Source organism: Bos mutus, chromosome 9 (genome assembly GCF_027580195.1).
Source record: "Bos mutus isolate GX-2022 chromosome 9, NWIPB_WYAK_1.1, whole genome shotgun sequence".
Lineage (NCBI taxonomy): Eukaryota > Metazoa > Chordata > Mammalia > Artiodactyla > Bovidae > Bos > Bos mutus.
The window spans coordinates 14830316-14849766 of NC_091625.1; the positions used below are offsets into that span (position 1 = coordinate 14830316).

A 19451-nucleotide genomic window follows, 5' to 3' on the forward strand; every position below is an offset into this window, starting at 1 on the left:
GAAAAGGGAAGTGGGTCAGATCAAGGAAGTTCCTTGCTTTCTTAGTCTTTCCCAAGTGAAGACATTTGCAAATCCTTATTCAGTCATAAACTGAATTGCTTTGTTTCCTAACGAATGTGCAACTGTTGAAAGGACAAAAACGGTTGAATGACATTTTCTCATTTCACATAATGTGGCCACAGAGGCAAATGAGTGGTTGGTAAAACAGACTAGGCTCTCATGCCAACCACGCCATCATTTGTCCCTGCTGCCATCTGGGAAGATAATACTTTTTTCTTCCAGAGTCCTGAATGAGCTGGAGCCCTCTGAATTCTTGAAGTGTTACATAATAGAGGAAATACATATAAAACACTTAATGATAATACAAGGAGGACCTTTATGAGAACCACTGGCCCAGAATTCTTTGAAAAGCAGAGGATTGACAAGGAATGTGAATATTGCCTTACTTAATACATATGCAGCTTTAATGCCTTTTTTAAAAAGGGGGGACATGGGGACCTCCTGTATGATACATGGAACTCTGCTCAATTATACGGCAGACTGGATGGAAGGGAAATTTGGGGGAGAATGGATACATGTACATGTATGGCTGAATCCCTTTACTATTCACCTGAAACTACACCAATAAAAAAGTTTTTTTAAAGAAGGGAGGAGTTACATGAAGAAATAGACAATCAAAATTTTACTCAAAAATGATTTGGATTAACACTACGCTATAAGATGCAGTAAACCTTGTTTTCCTTCCTTGAGGAAGGATCCTTTTTGAGGAATCAAGCCTTCATCTTCTGAGCATGAACTAGTAAAGTAGTTCTAAAAGGAAAACACTTCAGCAAACACGACCTACCCAAAGAGAAAACTTCAACCCCAATATTTCGAAGCTCTCTTGCTGGAATTTCCACTTCGTCCTGGGATTTGCCATCTGTAATAATAATTGCCACTTTGGGAAAGCCAACTCTTGCCCCAGCAGATTCCGTGAAGGTATTTTTAATTAAGTAATCAATGGCTTCCCCTGAAATGAAAAAGAGATACATTCAGTCACTCCACACTATACAATTTTACTAAAATCAAAAAGTGCGAGATTACTTTCAAAATTATTTAACATATGATCATTTGTGCAACCCATCATTCCTTTCCCACACAGACACTTCATTTATCTTAAACAATACCAAAATTTGTAAAAAAAAAAAAAAAAATACCTGTCATTGTGTTGCCACCTTTGTATGGGATTTTTTTAATTGCAGCAAGCAGCTCTTCCTGTTGGTAGTACTGATTTAAGTTAAATTCCGTCCTGGTGTCAGAGCTGTACTGAACAACTCCAACCCTTGTCTTCTCTTCCCCAATGTCAAAAGCAGACACGAGAGCAGCAATGAAGTCTAAGATGTACTTGAAATTGTTTCTTCCCACACTCCATGAGCCATCCACAAGAAAAACTAAATCAGTCCAGGCACTGACAGAACATTCTGAAATATATGTGATACGTTTTTTAAATGACATGCTATTAAATCTATCTAGCATTAAAGAATACAAACTAACATTGCAAAAATGTTGGCTCCTAAAATCATTTCGTTCATTAGAACATTTCATATTGTTCTTCCCCCACAACTGACATGCACAAAAGAACACAAAATTTTATTGGCACACATTTTCAGGCAGGTTCCCAGATGGCACTGTAAAGAACCCGCCTGCTAAGGCAGGAGACATAAGAGACATGGGTTCAATCCCTGGGTTGGGAAGATCCCCTGGAGGAGAGGGCATGGCAACCCACTTCAGTATTCTTGCCTGGTCTGGCGGGCTACAGTCCATTGGGTCACAGAAAGTCAGACATGACTGAAGCAACTTAACACACACACAGAAGTATTTTCAGTACCTTCATGAACATGCATTTCTGCAACTATGTCTTTAAAATGTCATAGAAGACATTGTGCAAGACAAGATGAAAAGATATATGACCGATTCTCCAAGAGCCTATGACCCAAGCATTTGTGCTATTGACTTATCTATTTTTGTAACTATATCCTCACTCTTTTCTCCAAGTAAAAATTATATAAAATATCTAGGAGACATACAAAAGAAATATAAGCGAAGTGTTTTCATTCTTGGTACTTTTAGATCAATAAATACAAAACAGGAACTTCCCAAGTGGTCCAGTGGTTAAGACCCTGCGTTACCGATGCAGGGGGCCTAGGTTCCATCTCTGATAAGGGGACTAGATCCCATATGAGGCAACTAAGATCTGGTGCAGTCAAATAAATATTTTTGTAAAATTACAGAACAATTGCTGTGCCATTTAAGCAAATGCAATAGAGCTGAAGAAAAAAGCAAATCTTTTAACATTCTCCTGCACTTTACAATGTAATGGTCTAAAGTTGGCAGCTGGTTAGCCCAGAGGGTTAATGAAATCTTAACAGAAGTACCATAAATATCATAAATATATCATAAATATAATGCAAAATACCCATAATATCTTGTCCTAATCATCAATGTGTTTAAATTTCACAACTAAATCTACTTTCACTAAAGAAAAGGCAGGGAAAATATTTTAACTCAAAAGTAAAAACACATGTGGTATCTTTAAATCCCCAAAAATGCAACAATTGGTGTTTGTAATCAAACATATTTTTTCTTCTCTCCGTGGTCAGTTGGTGAGTGGGAAACAGGTTGGTTTTTACGAAAATCTGTATTCATAAGGCAAAGCTGAGTAAATTTTCTGAAGATATTTTTGTCCCTGCAGTCAGTTGGTGGATAATAAGAGAAGTATTTGGCTCAGAAAAGAAGGAAAGGGTCCTGGAAAAATTTGCAAGCCAATACAAGTTGCCTGCCTAAATAATTTTTGCATACTATTTAATGGGCCAACATAAGTCTATTGAAAGTCAATGTTTGGAATAATACTTTGCTTTAGAATAAATATTGATGATTCAGGGAAAATATTTGCATTGTAACTGCATGCTATAAACTTCACTTCAGATTATTAGACATTATAAAGAATTATAAACAGTGATCTGGAGGGGAAAATTCCAGATAAAGGGAACTTTGTGTTCACAATATTTTTATTGTTATCCCGAGTCATAAATCCCATTTATAAGGTGGCAAAATCAGAAGTCCAACCACTTAAGGCTTTATCCCAGTAAGTCAGAGCAGTGTAGGATAAAAAGGGCCTAGAAACCACAAAACCAGACCATAAAATTGCTTTCATTTGATTACAAATGCATCAATTCATCAGAGACATCCTACAGAGACTCTGGAAATGTTTAGAATCACACCAAGTAAGCCCACATAAACACCCTAGAGATGACCAGAATATATACAGCAATTTTCACGGCAATGGAATTGCTAAAGACACCACGAGGGCATCTCCCTTGTGGTCCAACCTTCTATTTCCCATGTGTCCCTAAGCTACCATCTGTTTCTACAATTTAAGTCCAGTGATGAGCTTTGTTTTTCACCTACTGCCAGAATACTGCAGGGAAACTTGAACATACACACATTTAATACACCCCCAGTAAAAAGAATATTTAGTCCCTAGAATGGTTAGAAAGTAAGAATGTGGGTGTTATAACCACTTAGCCGTACATTACTATTACACTGCCTATACTTGTAGATAAAACTTACAGAAATTAATATAGGAGTGAGATCAAACTATGGATCGAATTGGAACATCTCCTTTATATATTACATTTATAACTTACTTCTGCAAAACCACATAAAATATTAAGGAAAATGCTTACTTTGTATCTCTGTTTTTCCAGGTTTCTTCTCCCCTGGCTTTGTCGGGCCACCTGTTTGAACTGAGTCAAAACTTGATTATTACAAAGGGAAATGAACCCATAAAAATACTTCCTAAGAAGAAAGTAAGTGTATTGTCCTTCAAGTGTATGGTGTATTCCCAGCTTGTCAGAGAATACAGCCAAATAAGCATTCCCTTGCAAATAAATTATTTTCAGTGAGGCTTTAGATATATTTCAAAAAGAGATAAAAACTCTGCAGCTTGGCAAAGTCTAACGCTTTTTAATAGTTTTCATTGATAACATTCCTGCTGCTTGCAGAGACCAAGCTTATAAATGTGAGTACATTATTCACATCTACTAATAACTAGGATCAGAGCAAGAACAGTTAATGCTGATGTAAATTAACTGCATAACAACAAATTAAATTTGAAAGTTAGAGAAACCTTCCGCAAAATATAAGGTATAAAAGTACTTTATATGTGTGCTTACTTGTTAATTGGCCTATAACTGGTACACTTTCTTCTACTTCATCATATGAAGTGATTGTCACCACATACTCTATTTCAGGTATAAGCTCTGTTAATAAAGTTTCAGTGGTACTAGCTGAAAGGGTAAATTCTTTAGTGGGCCCATCTGGAAATATAGAAAGGAAAATATCAATGCAACAAATCTTTTTTCACATATAACGTAATACAATATAATGTAATTCCCAGATATACTCAAAACCTAAAAATTCAAAATACACATTTCTCTCAAAATGCCCAAGCATTATTTTTTACTGTCCTCCAAAACTAACACTTTGAATTCTAGAAATTCAATAAATGAACTGGCATTGCCTTTACCTGTTACAATCATATTCCATATTTGTTTGAGGACTCAAGTATGCCTCTAGATTAAAGATATATCAGAATATAAAAAAAAATATTTCATTGTTTTTGAATACTAATGGTAGATAACAAAATTTTTATAAGTGAGATATAAAGCAGAAAATAATTTAATTTTAAATTATGTATCGGAGAGTACCAAAAGAAAATGAAGGGCTAAAAATCAACTCAAAGACAACAAACCCCATTGGCTAAAATGAATGTCTACTGGGAAACAGCATTCACTTTTATAGGAGAGATGTATCCTCCATATTCCAGTGAGTGGGGCATACTCTGAAGGGTAACCATGGTCCTCTGAACTGACTTAACTATCAAATATTTCGAAGTACAGCGTACTGAGCATTTCCTTACATGCTGGCAATTATGTATTTCCTTTTAGATTATGTTAATGCTCAATTCAACAGGAAACAGTAGTTGTTAGAGACTAAATGACTTTTAAAATTCTTCACCATATTAATTTTCATCAAAACATAAGTAATCAAAAAAGGCAACAAGTGTGACAGAACCCTGAGAAATGCTCCAAGTTGATATGTGGAGCACTGCAGAACCAACCAGGGCCCACCGTGGCAAAATAAGACCCCAGGGCTCTGTGGGTATGGATGGTCCCAGTGTTCGTTTCTACAGTCAGTCATTTCCAACACCTGGAAACCAGATGAACTCTTTCAGCTGCTTTTTGGCTTTGCAATCAATGAAATAGTTAACTGCAAATATATTTGGGAAGAAAAGAGTCAAGGAAGAAAAAGTAAACGCCTGATCCCTTTTTAAGCTCTTGGGTCATATTGAAAACAGATAACAGTTTCTCAATCCCCTGATAAATCAGCATTTAAAATCATTGGCATTTTTAAAGGCCATAAGCATGCAAACACAGCTCTGGTGATAAGTTATGTTGACATCATCTATCTCTTCTATCAGCCAATCAAGACCCCTTCCTACCACTTGGCCAGTGCTCATAAAAATGGTTTTATTCCCATTCCATGTTAGAAATAAAAGTTAGTCAAGAGAGATTGGTTCTCCCTACTCAAGCAACATCAAGGATACTGACTCTTAGCCTTAGGATCTACAGAATTTACCCAGTAAATCCTTGTCTTCCATCATGGCAGCTAACCACGATCCCAGAACACTGTGTCCTGAGCACTGAAGTATGCAGGACACTGGGCAAAGTGTAACACCTCACTTCATCACTTGTCACTTGAAGTGTTGGACAGATTAAGTGATTCAAGAAGAATGTCAAGCCGTCATCGTTCTAGTTTATAAAATCAAAGATTACCAGCAATATTCTGATCAAGGGATAGAGTCTAACAGCTTTACACAGCAAACCAAGTTAATAAAGCTAACACTATAAAAATATAATAGTGGGTCCTGAGCCAGAAACCTGGAGACCTGAGGCCACCAAATATCTTGTGACATTAGGTAAACCCCTCTGGTTTTCTAAATCTTGGCTTCCTCATAATGAAGCAGAAGGTGGGGGAAGGATCAGATTATATCATCTCGGATGTCTCTGTCCGAAAATCCCAGCATCCCAAAACTTACCCGTTGTAGGGTCCACTGTTATTTTGAAACCCACAATTGGATCAGGTGGTATTGCCCATGACATATGAACAGTATTTTCATCTATAATTTTAAAATTCAAGTCTGAAGGTGGTTCAACTGCAAAAAGAGAGAGTTGGCATGTTACATTTTCCAATGTCACAAAATAGTCAATTTAATTAATAAAGAATTGTGTTGAGCAAAGCTTACTAAAATTGTCTTTGCATAAATTTGTTTCCAACAAATATAAAAGATATCTTGTTGGACAAGAATAAAATTAAAAGCTGACACGGTATGACAAAACATCAGAGAGTATACATATTACAGAAGACAGCACAAAACGCTTTGGATTCTTGAGTTGCTAGGTCATCCAAGAATGGCCAGCAAAATCAAGCATAATAGAAACAAATTTGGATACAAGTACATACAGGTACAATGAAATCACATATAATAACCACATATGCAAACAATTCACATAACAATTAAGGAAATTTCAATACATGCTGAGTGCATTTTGAATAAGCATGCCAAATCACAACCTGCTTACAACCACAGAAGTTAAGTTAGAACACTGACATAATACTTTTTTTTCATAATATGGAAAGAATCAATGATATTTTGGTTCATTCTCTGCATCATTGCCTTGTTATTAATTTTTGTTTGATAATTCTCAGTCTGTGGCAGAGATGAGGAATGTATTTTAATAAAAAGGAAGAAACACTGTTGGGAAATTTAGCACTGTTGTGTTTCACAAGGAAATATACATTTAAATGTATATTTGTATTCAAATAGACCAATACTCAAAAATAGTCATAAGGGATGTCAATCATTTATAAATATATAAAGAATGATATACAGGTGTTTATAAAATTAATATTCTGCCTGTTTACACCAATTTGCTGTATGTTTGCAAGGTGTAAACCAACACTTATTTTCCTTTGCAGCAGGTATATTCCATACTAAAAGTGGCATTTTAACTTAAAATGCCAGTATGGTCCTTTTACAAAAACAATGGTTAATTATGAAAAGACAACATCAATGTATATTTATGGACATTTATTTACAGAACTTAAAGAAACTAGTAAAGCAATCTGAAGACATGACCGCATAAATCTTGGAGAAGTCAATGACAGGAATAATTGAAAAGTACAGAAAGCAATAGTTTACATACAAAACTGTTCAGCATCATGCACATGTCAATGAAATGTTGACTGGTTTTTAGTTTCCCACAATGAACGAAAGCCTCCATGTACAGTAGTCATTACACAAAGACGTTCCAGAAATATTTTATAATGATATTCTCCCTGCAATGTTCATGCCTCATCATGCAGCATTGTACTGACTCACTGTCAGTGCATGGTCGATGCATTCAAAATGATTACTCTTGAAGCAGGTCAACACAATAAAATGACTTTCTGCCATATTCTTCTTCATTTTAAGATTGAACGTATTCCTTGTGAGTCAGAATTTTCTGTTTTGAGAGATTACAATCTCCTTTTAGGTTTTCCTAAAGGTCAATTGAACTGTAGTAGTAGCTTGGAGACATGAGTCATAGAATTTAACCGGGGTTAGGGATTTATGTAATATTAATAGCACATTTTAATGGAAATGATACAAATTAAGCAAACATTTGCTTTAAGGAACTGCTGTTTCCAACTGTAGGAGATGGCTTTTGATTTCTACTGTATACACTAGTAATGGAATGGATGTTATTTTCCTACTATCCATACACAGGCAGTGAGATTAGACTATTAATCTACATGCATAGTTTAATTATTCAACATTCTGCTGTCTGTAACCGTATTGCGAGGTTTCCCGATAGCCATCACTTAGTATAACAAGCATGCAACAGATGTTAATAGGACAATAGGTATTAAGAATATCATTATAAAATATTATTTCAGTAGCAATGGCTCAGGACAAATTTAATGCAAAGGCAGACGCAACTGGCCTGAGCATGCTTTTGAAAAATCAGTACATGGAAAAACAGTACCACCAACCTTGCAAGGAAATTGACCTGAAGCAGCAGACACTAGGTTAAAACTGCTGAAGGGCAGCAGCAGCCCACCTTGTTGATTTCCAAATGACCAGGATTCCAGAAAAACTGAAAAATTGACTGTTGGGAAAAGTCTTTAACAATTGGATTTTAAGGTGTTCATAGAAACTCAGATGTGGTACTTGGGGATCAAAAGTAATAAAGGATGGTTGACCAGCATATGTATAACAGACAGCCCTTCGCACTTTTCTTCTTGCCACTTTTATCACTTGCAAAATCTTTTAGGCTTGCCATTCTATGCATTTTGTTTGTTTTTTTCATGGAAAAAACATAATAAAGCAGGTGTGCGTGTGGACCCCTGTTGACTTGAATCAATGCAAAATATATTTTCATTAACTTCAAAAGTCTTCTATTTTATATAAAAGTAATTCACAACTGCCTTTGCATCATTATAAACAGTGAATGCAGATGCCAGAATATTTCTAATAAAACTATCTACATAGGGATTGTGATTGCAAACAGTCATAGTTGTGTAGAATGTGAACGGGAATGAAGATAAATAGAAGTGTAATTATAAATGAATAAGGTAGCAATCAGGTATATTAATATATTCATAAAACTGAAAACTGATAGTGAAGAAACTAGAGTTTTAAGTATTCATAACACTAGCAGTTTAAGTTCATATTTATGAATATTGCTCTTTGTTATCAAAAGGCTATGCTATCAAAGCTACATTCTGATATATCTTTTTACATAAATTGGCAGGATTTAGGACTTTTTAGCAATGATAATAATATCTAGTGTTTGCTGAGTGTCTTTTCTATGACAGGCAGAGAGGTGGTCACTTTATATATTGTCTCTCTCTCCTCTCATGATCACCCAGCAGAGTGGCCTTATTATCTGATTCACAGATGAATCAGTGAAATTCAGAAGGGTTAACACAGCAGCAAATAAGCAGCAAAACTTGGACCCCCATAGTCTGACTCTAGAACATACAGTTTTCTATCATACTGGCTTATTAAATAAATATTTGCATGAAAGATTAACTTTAGAAACCAATATTGATATGAATTTGGCTATTAAAATATACATAAGTATTTTACTTACTCTATGAAAAACCTTTATTTCATGCCTCATCAACAATAAATATGTTCTATTCAGACATCTCCAATTCAGATACAGATAAAGTTTGGTATATTAACTTTACAACTTGTTTAAGCACTTTTAAAACCAAAGTGTCTATCTTGATATATAGTGTTTACAAAATATTGTTATTCATTATGGCACTCAAAAGGAAGATATGTCCAAGAGTTTAACATCAGTGCAAGGATGGATGGACAGGTGGAAGGAGATTAGTGTAATAAGATTTGGTAAGTGTATGAAGTATATTAAAGATAAGGAAAACCAAGAACAAACTGCTAAAATATCATCTTGATGAACCAGGTACCACCAACCTTGCAAGGAAATTGACCTGAAGCAGCAGACACTAGGTTAAAACTGCTGAAGGGCAGCAGCAGCCCACCTTGTTGACCTTTAGTCTAAATTTTGTGATAGCAATACTGAGAAGGGTACTACTTTAATGGTAGAAACTTTGAGAAGCGAGCAAAGTGCAGTTTTACTATATTCAGTAGGCGCTAATTTTTATTTTCTGTCCAAAGCTAGTATAAATTAAATGACCTTTGCCATGATACAGATATTTATTTCATTTGTGTTTATAAGATACCAAAAATAAGCAGTTGAAAAGTTCATGTTTCAGACAAGTAATAAATTATTCTGTGCAGATTACAAAATGCATTCTTTCATTAAACTGGCTGGGTTGACCCACTGTCAAGCGAGAAAGCAGCGCAATGGGAGCAAATTAGCACGGTGCTGGCCTAGAAGACCTGGGTCTTGCCTGTGCCTTGCCCCTAGGCATCACGTTTGTTAACTGAGCCCTTCAGCCTCTCTGGTCCTCATTTTCTCACTCGGAGAACGAGAAAACTAGAATAGATGACTACACATTCCCATCTAGTTTGAAATTTCTGTTGCAAGTTAGACACAGGATTATAGAAATACGCATTAACTTGCCTCTTAACCTAGACACAAGGTAATTAAAGCTTATAGCCTCTACTCAGTTATGAATTAAAAATACCTAATATTTCATTATATATTATGAACTACAAATCAGAGTTACTAAAATTACAACTGTTTTTCATAAAACATACGATCACCTCAAATTTAGATTAATTAGAAAGGTGTCTAATTCTCAGGGAACACTGGCCATTGACCTTTACATGTTAAGTGTTAAATTTTCTAAATGGCAATTAATGTGCACTATGATATAGGAACCAAAAATAACTCACACATTTTAGATCTTACAGAGAGCTGGCCAAGTTATAAGGTTAGGGTTAGAAATAAAGTCTATGCGGCAGCTAAAAATAATTAAAAGAAAAAAATCAAAAATAAATAAAAGAAAAAATCATTTCACTCTTATTTCTACGGGAGAAAATACTAATTATGAAAAATAAAGTTCCTTGTATAAATACATAGAATAAAACAACATAATAAAGGTGGTACTCCCTATATTTTAAAAAAAGGATAAATGCAAAAAGTGAATGCCAAAATCTTTTAATTAAAGGTATGGAACTTTCCACACATAAAAAAAAATTAAGTAGAAATTGACTGGAAAATAGTATGAAGACAAGAGTACAAGTTGGAAAAGAGAAAGAAAAGTTACAATGGCTATTTTAGAATTAAGGTCAAAATGACATCTCAAGAAGCAGGGCTGCCAGTTGAAGTTTTGAAATGTATCAACAGAAATGATTCAGAGAACTTCTGTTTGCTGCCCATTGTCCCCAGAAACGCCTTGGCTACAAATTTTGTTAGCCCTTCCCAACCTCCTGGGGCCACTTAGTTGGTAATTAACACTGGACCAGTCCCGTCCACCACTGGAGCCACAAGCCACATGTGGCTATCAAGCACTTGAAATGTGGCCAGTCTGGATGAAATACACTGCAAGTGTAAAATACACACCCAGTTTCAAAGACTTAATACAAAAAATGCAAAATATCTCACTAATAATTTTTATATTGATTACATGTTAAAATGGCAATACAGTGGATATATTAGCTTAAGTGAAATATGTTGCAAAGACTAATTTCTCCTGTTTCTTTTTCCCTTTTTAATATCACAATCAGAATATTTTAAGTTGCATGTGTGGCTTGCATTTGTGGCTCACAATATATTTCTATTTGACAGTGCCAAACCGGAGAATGAGGTCCCCTTCAAATAAAAAATCTTATTAAAATATCATTATTAAATGCTGACCTAAGCAGATGAGAGACAAGAAGAGAAACAGCTTAAGAAAGCAAAACAAAGAGCTATACCATGTGGAAATAAACACAAACTTAAAAGATAAATTATGAGAAATACGAAAATAATCAGTAATGTAGATAGCAAAATGCTCTTTTCAACTGCACTTTGCTAACTATCTATTATCCAATTGAGAACTGATTTTTTCCCACTTACATCATTTCCAATCCAATTCTTGTCCTAAGAATTCACAACTTTTTCTGATTTTCAAATAACTATTTTCTTAATGAGCAATAAATAGGCCACTTGAGTGAATTATCTAAAAATATCTTGAGTGGGGCTTCCAGAAGTTCCTCCAGTGAAATTCCTTCCTAACAACGACATAGAATGGAACATTAAAAGCACTCTCATCTGAATATTACTTCACAGAGGCCTCTCTGAAAAGCCTCTACATTCATGAAGTATTCATCAGATAAGCAGAGCCAGCAAGTTTCCCTTACTTTTCTGAACATGCTGTACATTTTGAAGACTCTGCTTTTCCTAATCTTAACTTTTGGTACTTGCGGTCTTGAACCAGAGGATTGAACACAACAGAAAGTTTTTGGAAAATCTCAGTGCTGTCTTGAAACCCTTCTACTTCCCCACAAACTCTAAATTACCCTCACCCTCTGAACCCCACCCCCAACTTCCACACTGCCCCACCCAGAAATATTGCTTTTTTCCCTTAACTCCATCAGGAGCATTTCTTTACTGGAAAAAAAAAAAAAAAAGAGCATATTTTTAAGTTGTCTTTATGGTAGTACCCCATTTACCTTGCAGAAAAATAAATTTAGTGTGTCAGATCTCCCATGATAACTGAGGAAACACAGAAGCCCCTACTGGGTTTGTTCCACCAATACTGACAAACGAAGGCATCAAATGCACACAACAGTAAGGATGAAATAAGGTTGAAAACCTAGCAGAAGTCCTTCATTTCCTAAGGGGTGGAGCCTATAGAGTTTTTCCAGACCCTTGGGCCCTGAGCCCATCTCTGAGGCTCAGAAGACTCAGCGCCCAGGGATGATGCTGGGGGAAGGAGTGTTGGGGGAGGTGATGCCCAGTTTGCCAGGCTCCCACCAGCTCCCTGGGTTAAGAACCTTGGCCCAGACCCAACCTGTGCGCGAGGGGCTGGGTCTGGGCTTGGGCCAGGCGTCCGGGGGCGCAGCGAACCAAACAGGGACAGCAGCGACCCCCGACCCCGGCCACTGCCAACACACCCCGGGTCCCGGATTGCTACCGACCACCCACTCCCGGGGCGATCTGGCTGCTCACGTGCCCGCACCGCCCGCCTCGCCGACCGGACTCCCCACAAAACACACAGAGGCGCAGAGCCGGCGCTGTTGGAGTCTTTTATTTGGTGCTGTCACCGAGGCCGCGGCCCCGAGCCAGGGGCTCCCCCAGCCACGCGCACGAGCGAGCGCGCCGGGCGCTCCGGGGCTCCTGGGTACCACCCTCGGGGCGTCCGGTCCGTAGAGCCGGGTGCAGCCGTCGCCCCCTCCCGGACGGCTGGTCCTCGCTCCGAAGGCGGCAGCGGCGGTGGCGGTGTGGACAGCACACCGCAGAGACAAGCGCAAGGAGAGCACACAGCACTGCACGGAACGGAAGAAGCGGAAGACGGAAAAGAGCTGGACCTGAGAGCTGGGAGGTGGACGAACCTCAGAGGAGGGGGCGTTTCTCCGAAGCAGAGAAACCCCGGGAGAAAACAGACGAAGTGCAGGGGAAACAGATCGAGCAACAGTGGCAAGGAAGGTTTGCCTTTTTTTTTTTTTCCTTTCTAGACTTCTACCTTGTCACGGAGAGAAGGAGGGAAAAGACTTTTACCTTCTGCCTCGATGGAAGACAGGAGCAGGGCCGCGCCCAGGGCGGCGAGCGCTGGGGGAAGCCTGATCCGCATGCTCCGCCTCGGGGCTCACAGCCACATGAAGGGATCTGCCGGAGGAAACAGTGACCGCATCAGAACCGGGTCCGGGCGGGCCTGGAACCATGTTAGAACTGGAGCCTGGACCCGGGCCAGGACCCGACCCGCTCTGCCTTAATAACCACAGGGCCCAGCCGAGCAGAGAATGGGCCCTATTGTGGAGCAGTGGAAGAAGGCAAGTTGGTCTGCCGCAGTTCAATCAGGGCACTGAGGGCGACTTGAAGTTTAAAGAGGGTCCTGTTTGCCTGGAGGCCGGACCTGCTTAGCGTCCCGGGTGAAGGGCCTTACCAGGCCCCACATGACTTCATCCTGCCTGGGTGATGGCTAACTCAGAGATCATCTTATCCCTAAGTCAACTAAATGTCTCTTCCAGCTGGGGTTTTTATTTGGCCAGGTTTTGTTTTGTACCCCCCCCCCCTAGCTGCGGAACTCTTTAGGTAACTGTACTTTAGTGGTCTCAGGGTAATTTGGAAAAGTATAATAAGCCTCTTTTACTCTCTTTTTTTCATCATTTTGTTCTGCCTACAAATATGCAGCCCTTGAAGGTCTGAAATGGATTATACAGAAACATGTACAGCCCAAGAGAAACTTGACCCTCCTGCTAGCTGTGTTGTCTTCACATCTGATAAATCTTTCACTCAAGATGAGGAAAAAACAACTCTGAAATACATAATAAAAAAGGGAAAGGCAATAGAAGGACAAAGCACTCTTGTCTGTTTTCCCAAGATTTTTTTTTATAAAATTCTCAGTAATAATTACTCTTCTCACTTAACTGTTCATTTATTCCAGAAGATTACAGGTTTACATGCTCCAGAGAATATATCCTACTCTGATTTTTCCTGATTCTGTAACTAGGCTATTAATTCCTTCAAGACAAGGAAACTTATTCACCTTTTGTGGCAAGTAACACATAGTAAGTAGGTGCCTAATCCATGTTGGTAGAAGGAAATCTAAACTATTCTAAGGTCCAACTCAGGAACAAAAGCTACTAGTGATGAACAAAAGTGGGAGACTGCCAGAGGTAAACATAAAAAGAGAGTTGATTCTGAGATACATAAATTATTGTAAGGCAACAGACCAGGCCTCTTGAAAAACGAAGTCATGCTTGGGAACCCAAAAAGGAGCCAAAGGTTGAGCCCTCTTTGAGAAAAGAAACTGACAAGCTCCAACCGTGTCTTTCCAAATTATTGGCATGATGTATCAGGGCAGCTTTCCTGGGCCCGAGTGTAAATTGCATTTTAAATGTCTGATGAACAGGCTTGCCAGATTGCCCGGAGCTTCTTTTTATAAGCCAAGATTAAAATTTTCCCGCTGCTCTAGAGATCCAAGGACTCTAGCAATTTCTTTCTTCCTACTTAACTGTTTCACATGTCTAACCCTTTTCTACATCAGTAAAAGGCAAGAGGTGAGACTGGTCCATTGTTCCCATCATCTGGCCTTAACTTCGCTATAATAATTTCCAACTCAGTTGGCAGTCGTGCTCGCGAAAAGTTAAAGGCTGACAATCGACCCACCGAAAAACTGTGTGCAGATTTTTTTTTTTTTAACCGCTGAACTTGTTGTAAAAGTTGTGGCAGGGCTATTGTGGATCTAGAGCGCCACTTATCGGCTGTCTTAACTCAGCGGCACAATGGATCCTATCTCGTCGCAGTATCTGAACATAAAGTCAGTTCAGCCAGCCAGCCAGGCATTACACCCATGTTTAAAAAAAAAGAAGAAAGAAAGAAAAGAAAAGTTCTCTCTCCTTTTAGCTAAAACATTTATCTGAATGTTTAGCAACACTTCATTGAGCATTCTCAGACACAAAAAGTCTGAAATCGGCCGCCCCTACGTGGCAGCAGGGCCATTTCACACACTCATGAATGAAAACGAGTCGGGCGGGGGGGGCGCGCATAGATGGGGGGCTGGAAACTTGGATTCATCTCCTTGGGCCAACTCGTCCCTTCCCCCCACTCCGCTGGAAGAGCCCAATTCTTGCCAAGTTAAAAAAGGCAATTGCACCCCCACCCCCACCCCGCGGGGTCCCTCCAGATTTCCTGCGCGTCACCTACCACCGACCTAACCCACTGAATCCTTGACATTAGTTACCCAAGGACCACCAAGTTTAGCGCTCACTTCCTTTCTTGCCCCATTCCTCCCCGGCGCGCCAGCACGCTTTAGAAGGCCACAGAATCCGGGTTGAGGGGAAGGGAAAGGGGTCTCCGGCAAGCCCTGCAAGGACCACCTGCGGCCCCTAAGGGTGCCTGATGCGGTGTACCTCTTATGCTCCCTGGCTACACTCCCCGCTCCTTAGAACCCTCTGCGACCCCTACCCTGTCTAGGATAGAGGATGGAAACTCGCGCAAAGGTTCCACGACCCTGAGGAGGGCCACCCCGTCTAGCCTGGGGGAGAAGCTGGGTAACGTCGGGCCAAAGCTGAGTCCCCGAGAGCTGAACTAACCCCCACCCCCACCCCCTCAAGGCCGGGATGCTTTGAAAAGCGGAGGAAGGAGCCAGAACACCAGCCCGGGAATCTGTCTCCAGATGCCAAACGCACCAGCGCAGCCTGGACGAGGAGTCGGCGGGCTCTCTAAAGAATTCCGCCCCGGGCGTCACCTCTTCTGCGCGCCGGCAGCCGCGAGGCCCGGGGGAGACCCGCGGCTCCAGGACCCCGCGCACCCCTCGTCAATTTCAACCAAGCATCTATAGACGAAATGCCTCCTCCAGCTGGAACAGTGAAGGGGTGCTTTACTCACGCACAGCCGCCCGGCATCCTCTCTTGAGAAAAAAACTACATTTCTTTCCCCCTTCATGTTACACATGAACACCCCCCCCCCCAAAAAATCTCCGAGTAGCCCAGGCGCACGTTCAAACGGCCCCCGCTCGGGCTCCTGAGTGGCTCAGAGCCGAGCGACGAAGAGGCTCGAAGTTAGTTTCCCCAATTATCTTTGGAAGGGACGAGGCGACGGGGGGAGGCTAGCAGCCAGACCGACCTGAGGCAGTGGTGACCGAGGTAGCGGCGGCGACAGAGGCTTCCCGGCGTCGCGGAAGCCGGCGCTCGGTGTGATCCCTCGCGCACGCCCGGGCGGTCGGCGCTGCGCTCCGGGCGCACCTGGCGGCCGCGGAGAGGTGGAGCGGCCGCAGGGCCACCGGGGACCCGGAGGCGGTGGAGCCCGGGCGGAGCGGCGGGTGCGGCCGGACAGGCGGAGACGGCCCGGGACCGCAGCTGCCGGCGCGCGGACGCGTCTGGGTCGGCTCGCCTCGGTCGAGTGGGAAGAGGCTCCGCGCCGCGGGCTCCTTAATAGAGGGCTGTTCCCAGCTCTCAGTTTACTCGGTTACGAAACGCCTGAGAAGGTGGACGGCTGCCACGGGGTGATGTATGCTCCTCCGGCGGTGAAGGAGGTCTACTTTTGGGAACGTGTGCATACTTCGAGCATTCCTTCGGCGTGAGGTGGCGATCGCCGTAGTAGCAGTGCCCCGGCGGGGAGGGGGGAAGGGGAGGGGGCAGGGGCGAAGCAGAGGAAGCGGGGAGGGGCGGGGGGGGACGACAGCCGCGGCCGGGTTCACTGCCAAGGGAATCCGCTCACTCCTCCGCTTGGGGCGGGCTGGGGAGCTCGGGTTTCCCTCTCCGGGCGACTTTCTTTAATAAATTTATTTTTCTAAATTAAGAAGGAGGGGGGAGGGAAGTAGCGACTTTCCTGTATAGAACTGCAAGAATGTGACCGACCCCACCCCATCGTTAGCCCCATCCCCCATCATCGCCACCCGCACCTTTCTCCCTATCCGTCCTGGGGTGCACTTAAAACCGATTTACAGCGTTTCCATTAACTAACTGTCTGTGCACGCGGCGCGCCTTCTGTCTTTTTCAATCTCGGACGATTGGAAACCCGGATGGCCGCCTGCGCCGGACTCAGCGGTGGGATGGCTTTCCCAGTCCTGTCTCTCTCTCCCCCCTCCGGTGCTCCGGGACGGAACTGGGAGGCTTCATTTGAGCCAAAAGAGAGGGCGAAGGAATGCTATGAAACCTAGGGATCCTCCGAACTGGAAGTCCGCTCGGGAACAAGTTCCATCCACCGTCGAAATGTCTCACTTGAGCCAGAACAAAACTTGATTCCTAGTCGAGGCTTCGGAAAGAAAGCTCTGCCCTTCAAACCCCGCGGGGTCAAGGCGACGGAGGGAAGTGAGTTTCCCCCCTGCCCCTCACTGCTGGGAGCTGGCGGCCACATGGGGCTCGTGTTCTGCCAGCGCCTTCTGCAGGTTTTGCCGTCCCCCTCCCCGCTCTGCGCCACCTCTTGGCCCCGAACGGGGCGCCTAGCACTGAGGGCTGCCAAACCGTATTAGACGCACGGGAGGAGGTGAGGCACTCTTACACTGTGGCATCCGAAAAGCGCTTCTGGAAACTTTCGGGTTACACGTCAGTGCGCTCAGCGCAAGCCCTGCGCCTTTTGGCCTCTTGGAGCCCAGGGTTAGTCGGCCTCCTTTAAGCTACCGGGGATGGAGGCGAGAGCGCGGAGGGGAAAGCCGCAGCGCGGTCCCTGAATTCACCGCCCTCAGTAGAGGAGGAGGCCGGGTGGCCAATATAACCTCTTCTCCCTGTTTGATCTGACATCTCTAAATTTGTCTTTCCCCACACCGGGCTCGATAGCCTCCGAATTTGTCTTCAGAATGGCAAGAACTCTCAGGGGGAGCGGTCCCCTGCACTCCGCCCCACGCACAGGCTGCTCTAGAGGAAGCCAGAGAGAACACTGGGGCGGGGAGGGAACGGATTGGGGGCGCGGAGATGGAGGAAAATGGGAATCGCCACCTCTGCACATTCCCCGAGCACACACAGCCCACTGGAAGTCCAGCTGGGAGCTCACACAAAGAGCCCACACATGCACAGTGCGCAGGCCTTTTCCCCTTCAAACTTTCACAGCCCAAGTGTCTGGCACAAACCTCCAGCGCCCCAGGCGTGAATAACCCAACGTGAACACCCCAGTGCGCGGTGATCGCCAGGGTAGCAGCCCTTCAACCTCACTCTGTCTCACTCCACTCCTAGGCGGGTGGCAGCCTTGGGGACAGAGCGCGGAAGCTGACAAGTCCCGGCATTCACGGCCCCGGGCACCCAGCGGTGCTGCCGGTGGCCTGGAACGGCCGGGGATGCCCCTGGGAAATCCACACCTCTGTCTAGAAAAGGAAAACTGCTGCCCTGCAAGTCAGCCCAGGCTGGCTGGAGTTTTCATTTCGCCCCGGTGGAATGTGTGTGTGCGCGCGCGCCTGTGCGAACTCGAGCCCGCTCTTTTTCTTTATGTACTTTTTAAAAGTTGTAATGGCGAGGTTGCCTAGGAAGCTACTTAACCTAGGTGTTGATATTTGGGGATTAAAAAAAGAGTTTTCGGCTGTTGATTTGATTCAGAGCTGCAAATGCATCTAGCAGCCCGGGAATCGAGCCGGGGAGCGGAGCGCAGAGGCGGGCTTCCCCTTCTGGAGGCTGGAGGCGGCAGAGTCGGTGGAAGAGGCGTCCGCCCAAGACCACGCGCCTGGCGACGCCTGGGGACCTTCAAGGCAGTCCTCGCCGGCTCAAAGCAGTCTCGTTCCCAAATTTAGATTTAATGTACTCGAGAACAGTTGCTGCAAAGAAGTATAGGTAATGTAAACCACCGGCTGCAAAAGTCCTCTCTCCCGTTGAAAGAAGGATCATACACAAAACTTCCTGAGTTGGATGAAAGGAGAAGGCTGGGGACACCCGGGTCGGGAAACTCACAGACGCGCATCCACAAACTAATCCAAGCACACGCACTCCTGGGGACACGAGTGCAATTCAAACATATCCAAAGGCGCTCTAGGGGAGGGTGGGGGGAAAGGGTGCTCCCCGCGGGCTGTCTGCACCGTTTGGCCTCAGGGTGCCCTTCTGCTGGGCTCCCACTATGGTGAGCAGACAAACGTTAAAAACAAAACAAAACAAAACTTGTAAACCGTCTTCCCCTTCAGTAGTGCGTTCAGTTCTTAATACCCTTTTAGAACCTATTAGTTTTTGCAATGAATTAATGATATTTATGGATGAGATGGTTGGATGGCATCACCGATTCGATGGACTTGAGTTTGAGTAAACT

General features: G+C 42.8%; 1 protein-coding gene across 3 annotated transcripts in view; it reads right to left on the reverse strand.

Moving 5' to 3' along the window:
- COL12A1 (collagen type XII alpha 1 chain) overlaps nucleotides 1-16491 on the reverse strand; it is a 117627-nt gene extending 101136 nt beyond the window's left edge. For 2 of the 3 annotated variants that reach the window (XM_070376205.1, XM_070376206.1), the window contains exons 1-7: nucleotides 16353-16491; nucleotides 13284-13391; nucleotides 6140-6256; nucleotides 4215-4358; nucleotides 3726-3785; nucleotides 1197-1460; nucleotides 845-1009 (exon numbers count right to left, since the gene is read on the reverse strand). In XM_070376205.1, the coding sequence (XP_070232306.1) occupies nucleotides 845-1009; nucleotides 1197-1460; nucleotides 3726-3785; nucleotides 4215-4358; nucleotides 6140-6256; nucleotides 13284-13356 (823 nt within the window). In that variant the 5' untranslated portion in view covers nucleotides 13357-13391; nucleotides 16353-16491. The remainder of the gene's footprint in view (nucleotides 1-844; nucleotides 1010-1196; nucleotides 1461-3725; nucleotides 3786-4214; nucleotides 4359-6139; nucleotides 6257-13283; nucleotides 13392-16352) is intronic. The other variant, XM_070376207.1, reaches the window with a different exon arrangement.
- Between the last annotated feature and the right edge of the window lie 2960 nt (nucleotides 16492-19451).